The 6,194-nt window shown below is 45.0% G+C and overlaps 1 protein-coding gene across 1 annotated transcript in view; it reads right to left on the bottom strand.

The window, feature by feature from the left end:
* Window positions 1-6,194, bottom strand: part of LOC102207615 (xylosyltransferase 1-like) — a 39,861-nt gene that overhangs the window by 22,579 nt on the left and 11,088 nt on the right. Inside the window, exons 2-4 of the mRNA XM_005739900.2 lie at window positions 4,894-5,446; window positions 2,601-2,767; window positions 876-1,078 (exon numbers count right to left, since the gene is read on the bottom strand). Coding sequence (XP_005739957.1) covers window positions 876-1,078; window positions 2,601-2,767; window positions 4,894-5,446 — 923 coding nt within the window. The remainder of the gene's footprint in view (window positions 1-875; window positions 1,079-2,600; window positions 2,768-4,893; window positions 5,447-6,194) is intronic.

Here is a 6,194-nt window from a genome sequence, read left to right on the forward strand (position 1 = left end):
CCTTCAAACCGAGACACGGGACAGCCAAGAAGAAATGCTCTGCTTCACAGCTGCAGGCTCACGGCTCGCTCTGGTTTACAGTCGTATAGATCAAGTTACCAATAAACCACAAGAGCATCAACTCAAACAAACAAGGCCCACAGGACTGGGCAGATTAGTGGCTGTTAGCTGACATGAGTGGCACAGCTTCCACAGCCATCTGTACTACGAAGCAAGCTCAACGTACGCAGGTTATCTTCTCTACCTGCGGTACAGTCGGGAAGCTACACCTGCAGCCAAGGAAGTACGAGGAAGGAAGAAGCCAGCAAGAAACACTGGCAGAAAGAAATGTGTCAGTTAACAGATTATCAGCGTCACAGCTCACAGGAAGATCTGACTGGAATTACAACTCTGTACGCTGCCATTGTGTTCCATAAACAGAGGATTTCAAATGATGACTGACAGTGTCAGGCTTTTACATTCAGGAGCAAACCAACTCCAAACCAGGAAGTAGCCTGACTTACAAATATTATAAAAGGTCGTCACGTAATGACCTTCTAGAGCAACTTTAGGTCTGACACATCTTCCAGCATTGGTGGTACTGTTGCTCATGGGATTAAATGGTGAGCAGGTAGTTTTGGAAAAGCTATTAAAACCTCATTTCACCCACTTCAGTCTATTTTAAACAGATCTGTGGTGTTTTATCCACCAAAGGCTGTTTGTTTTTCTGCAAACTGACCTTTTCTTACATCACCAGAATCAGTCAGATCACATTTGCAAACTCGACATAAACTACATGAACTACAGGCACTTTCAGCTGGGGCTCATCTTCACACTGTAATCACATCAAGAAACACGTTTTAATATCAGGTGTAAACTTCAGCTCAGGCTCTTACCTGATGGGGTAGTCTGCAGCGCTGAGATTGATGAAGAAGTCCCAGGACCAGTGGGCCATGCTGAGGAGGTCCTCCATGCTGCGTAGGTACATGGTCAACAGGCTGGCCCCGCCCCAGATGGTGGCCATCCTCCAGGGAGTCACCCGCACGTTTGGATACCGGCTGGCCAGAGACACCACCTCTCTGTGGAGGTAGTTGGACCTCTGAGAGACGGAAAGGATCACAATTAAGAAATATGACATCGGTGATAGGCTCCACCCCCCCGGGATCCACTGGAGATGGATTTTTTTCAGCAGTTCAAACACTTTCGTTACTGTGGACATCGACAGAGCTTCAAAACTGCTTTCTCAACCATTCCACAGGATTTATAAAGCTCACTATAAACGCACATTTAGCTCCATTTTTCAGACGGTGAAATCAAGGGTGTCGGACTCGTCCCAAGAGATGTGGACTGGGCGTCATGCTGCCGGCTTTATAGTCACTGCTGCTAAATGCTTTGGTGCAGGTTTAAATGAGGGAACAGGAAACGTTGCCTAAAAGTGGCGTGTTACGATGTAAAAGTCTGATTATGAGCCGGTTAATGCTGCACAAAGTTTTAAAGCTTCTCAGCTGAAGACGTGAAGAAAATAACAGATTCAGATAAAGTGACGGCCCTTTATTGTAGCAGGAAGTCCCACAGAGATGGAAATCTGTTTCCCCTGGGAGACCTGTTTGAGGCTGAAGCCACGCAAACTCTCAACATAATAAAAATGCAACAGATACAATTTATAGTGGAGCTTACACAACATGATCTAGACCAGCAACAGCAGTCTTAAGATGACACAGTCTCTGCATTCTTTACATCAGAAACCTGTTTAAGTTCAGATGTTTTGCAGGATTAGTGTTATTAAGTATAGAAAACGCTCCATCATTACTACAGTTTGTGTTTGTTCTCTGATCGTTGTCTTAATTACGACAGTGTTAAGTTCAGGTAGCAATGAGCTGCTGATGACTGAGGCGACTGTGCTGACGTTCATTGACTGTAACTGTTCTTTAAAGCTGCAGTGTGTCCAAGTCCTGCTGCAGAAGTGAGATCTCTGTCCCAGTGTCGGCATTCATTATTTTAAATTATTAACTACGTTTTGTTCCCTGTGTTATTCTTTCCTGCTTTTTTAAAACCACACATTTTAATGAGTTTGACGTCTCAGCGTAGCAGAGCGGGATTCCCGCCTCGTTCCACCTACGGGTTTGTCTTGAAGCGTGACTTTTTTATCAAGTTCATCTAAAAGAAATGTGACGAGAATTAAAAGCACCAAGGCTGAAACAACAAACTGAGCAGAGACGTGCTTCCAAAAGTAGTTTAACCTGAAGTTAAAACAAATCAGACCTTTTCCAACCCAGCACACTCGATCACACAAACAGGAAGTACCTGAGCAAAAGAACAAGGCGGTATATACAAGAAAGTGAATTCATCTGTTTATACAAGAAAAAGCTAAGAATATAAACCAACCACGCGGACTAAACCTTGGATCTTTTCACGAGGAATACACGACTGAAAACTGAAAGCAGCCTTTTCAAACCCACGAGTGCAGCCACGGGGAAGCCTGCAGGGAGACCCTCCCTAACAGATCATTTGAAGCCGGTCTCAAACTTTCTCCAGCTTTTAAGTGAAAAACTGTAATATTTATAAATTAAAATTAAGATATTGCAAAAAATCCTGCTCTGGGCGACGGTCAGCAGTCCTACCTGGTCCACGTGGATGTAGTAGTAGTGTGAGGTGTGGTAGATGGCTTTGAAGAGACGCTGGAACTGACGCGAGGCTCGGCCGTGGACGACCAGGACGAAGGCGATCCGTACAGGCGGAGAAGCATCGGAGGAGTCCTCGTCCCACTGTACGTTCACATTAGCTTTACCTGGACAGGAGGAGGTCTGTTAACATCTCGCTGATAAATCCATGAATCTCTGCCTGTGTGAAAAGTGTTCCTCCCGTCCACTTCACACTAGCAGGTGAGTTTTATGGTGTTATGAATAATAGTCCTTCGTTTTTAGCAATTAGTAACTAACAAAATCCATCCTCCTGCTTCTCTGCTTTTTGATGCTAAGATGGTTCAATTCAGACAGGTAAGGTAAAGAGGGCTGTGTTTAACCCCTTAGCAGTCGGACGTACCGCCCACGGGACATTGGATGGTTTAGGGGACTAATTGGACTGCTAAGGGGTTAACTGTCAGTCATACAAAGATAGACCCCAAAAATACCAATATGGATCTGGAAATAAGCAGAACGTTTCCTTTTTAAGACATCAGCGTCACTTCTAAGCCCATTCCTCACTCCAGTTCTTCACTTCCGCCTTTCCTAGTCATGCCGTCTGCAGCTGGTCGAGCCCAATCTTGTACATACAAACGCTCTGACAGCCTAATGCCTCCTCATCATCCCGCCGGCCTTGGCTTGCTTGGCTTTAATTAGTGACCTTTTTGGGCCGTGGAGCATGCTGGGATTGGAGTTTGAGGGGGGAATGACAGTAATCAGGCGGCTGAGTCGAACGCAGAGGCAGAGATGCGTCAAATACGCCCAGGGACGTGCACAGAAACACCAAACTCCTTAAAAGACCGAATGCATGCCCGGCAATCTGAAACCAAACCCCTTCACTCTGAGGATATAACCACTGGTGTGTCATCAAAACAACCTATAATCATATAAATTAACCCTCAAACGGCCCTGAGTAAATCATTAGTCAGCCTTTCCAAAAATAAGACTACAAACTGCTTGTTTAATTAGGGTGTAATTATGCTGGATGAGCATCGTCCTCCTCTGTGTCCATTCATGCTTCAAGTCCCTGAAAATAGAGCTGGCACCCGTGAGGGATGCCTCTTTGCATCTACGGCACGTGCTCAGTTAAAAATGTTTCTGAAAGGGTAAATTTGGAAGGCAAAAATCCCTTTTCCACTTACTGCAATCTGCCACTTCAAAGCAGCCACTTGTTCATGTCCTTTCTGTCTTGAAATCTGTCGCCCATTCATTTGCTGACAAATGAATCACTATGTTAACATGAAAGGATACTTCAGACCTAAAATCATAGGTTAATACATGCAGACTACGAATAAATCTCGAGGTGCTCATACACGTAGAAATTTAGTCGCGCTGACACCCGGAGCAGACTGCAAGCGATGGATCGCAGCACCGCAGCTGTCAGCTACATCGAGGTAGAGCACATTACTGAACGTGCAATTTACAGATTAGCAAAGTGATCTTTTTATATCTTCATGCCAGCTTCAGACAAAGAGGGCGGGCAGCTTTCATCTTGATGCCACCTACACATCCATCCTTCAGATGGTCAAGAAGAAACGTCCTGTGTTTTGAGCCCTGAGTTTCGTATTTTTGGACATTTGCAAACGTATTAAAAACAAAGACATGCATCAACTTATCATGTTTTTCTTTATATCTTCATCATGTCACCATTTATACTCAGATGGCATAAACGGCTGTTCATAGACACCAAACAATAAACAATACTAAATACATATACTTCTTCACAAGCTACATGTTCATTATATAAACCAAAGCATGGATTACAGGCACCGTTACCGTCACCGCTTTCACAGATATGCATGACAATACATCCCTGGTACCTTCACTGTAGCTTCTTTGTGTCCTTGTGTTTTATTCTTGGACTTTATAAACATAACAGATTGTTCAACCTCTGCTTCATCAAATCGATCTGGAGCCTGCGTTTGGGCTTTTCACCATTCATGACAGTAATGAGGATGACTATGATTCACTATTCTATTTATTTTATTCAGAGGTCCTCAGTTTGTCTTCATCCTCATCTGTTTTAGCTTCGTTCGCACAGTCACCTCCCCTTATTCGGATTGGCTCTCCCTCACAAAGAGAAGGTTTGAACAACATTGATGCAGCAGAAAATAAAAATTCCTTTAACCTAAAATTTAAGGATTTTTATGACTTTTGTGTTTTTTGTTGTTGGTTATGTGAATAATATGAAACGCGTCTGTTGTTACCTGCACACACTGAGATGTGCTCTTACCTTCTGCGGGGCAGTAGCGAGGAACTTTCTCGGGCATCAGCGTCCCCTCCTTGTGTTTGCAGTACACCTCTACTATCTGCTGCCGGCACTCCCGGCTCTTGGCTCTGGAAAGAGCTGAAATGGCTTCTTTACCGCTGATCTCACACTGCAGCTGCTCCTTCCTCACCTCCAGACCAGGCGGCAGCGGAGGAGAAGCCGGCTTCTTGGTCTGGTAGAACGGAGAATCCGGATTGGACCCCTGAGCCGGCGCTGCAACCGTTGGCAGCTTGGGGTGGGCTTTACGGGTGTGGGTGTGGTTGCGATTGTGGCCCGGCACTCTCAGTTGGATGGGAGGGTACTTGAGGACCTCGTTGGCAGATTTTCCCAGCATGCTTTGCGCTTGGCTCTTTTCCAGCTTACGTTTGGCATTTCCGACCGGCACTCGCTGGCTATGTGATCGGGCCCCCAGGTTGCTGTTGCTGTCGATGGTGTCAAAGTCTTTGGGGACCGAGTTCTCATTATTGTTGCTGTCCAGGCGGACTTTCTCTTTGGGGCGGTGCGAGTGGTAAACGTCCTGCAAGGAATGAAAAATATAGTTCTTACATAAAGCAAAAATTTTATAAATTAAATCAAAGCAAACTCTTCTTTAACAGTTACAAAGACAGGCTGTGTATCCATTTACAATTATATGATGCATTTTTCAAGAAAATTTGCATCGTCATTTTGAATCCAAATACTAAAGTGAGGGACGTGGACCAGCTGCAAGGAAATAAATAACTTCCAGCTAAATCTGAAAGTGATGAAGCTAGAAAGGAAAGTTTGGACAGGACGGGAGCAAAGCTCAAGTCAGGAAGACATTTGGACCCTTTAGGCTCTCCCTGCTTCACATACATGTTAAATGTACGGAGCTCCACGTGTTACACCCACGTGAGCTTGTTTATCTCCTTGGAATGAATCAAAGTGTTGTTCCTGCACATCACAATAAAACAGAGCAGAAGACTCGTCCACACGCCGGGGTCCACAGCGCTACAATCAGAGCCTGGTGGGCGTCTGTGTTTCAGCAGCATCGCCACATGACCTCGATGAGTATTTTAATCCCACAGATCTCCCCCATATCTGTCTTTCCCAGGATAAAGAGTGCGCACGCACACACACACACACACACACACACACACACACACACACTAAGCCCCAGCAGGAAGACAGTAATATCAGCTCTTGCCACCTGCTTCTCAGTCAACCTTTCATTATCTCATCTGTAATATCAGCTTAGAGGAAAGAGTGTGTGTGAGAGTGTGTGTGTGTGAGAGTGTGTGTGTGTG

The sequence above is a fragment of the Pundamilia nyererei genome, unplaced genomic scaffold (assembly GCF_000239375.1).
Source record: "Pundamilia nyererei isolate P.nyererei 1_Seehausen unplaced genomic scaffold, PunNye1.0 scaffold00095, whole genome shotgun sequence".
NCBI classification, from domain to species: Eukaryota; Metazoa; Chordata; class Actinopteri; order Cichliformes; family Cichlidae; genus Pundamilia; species Pundamilia nyererei.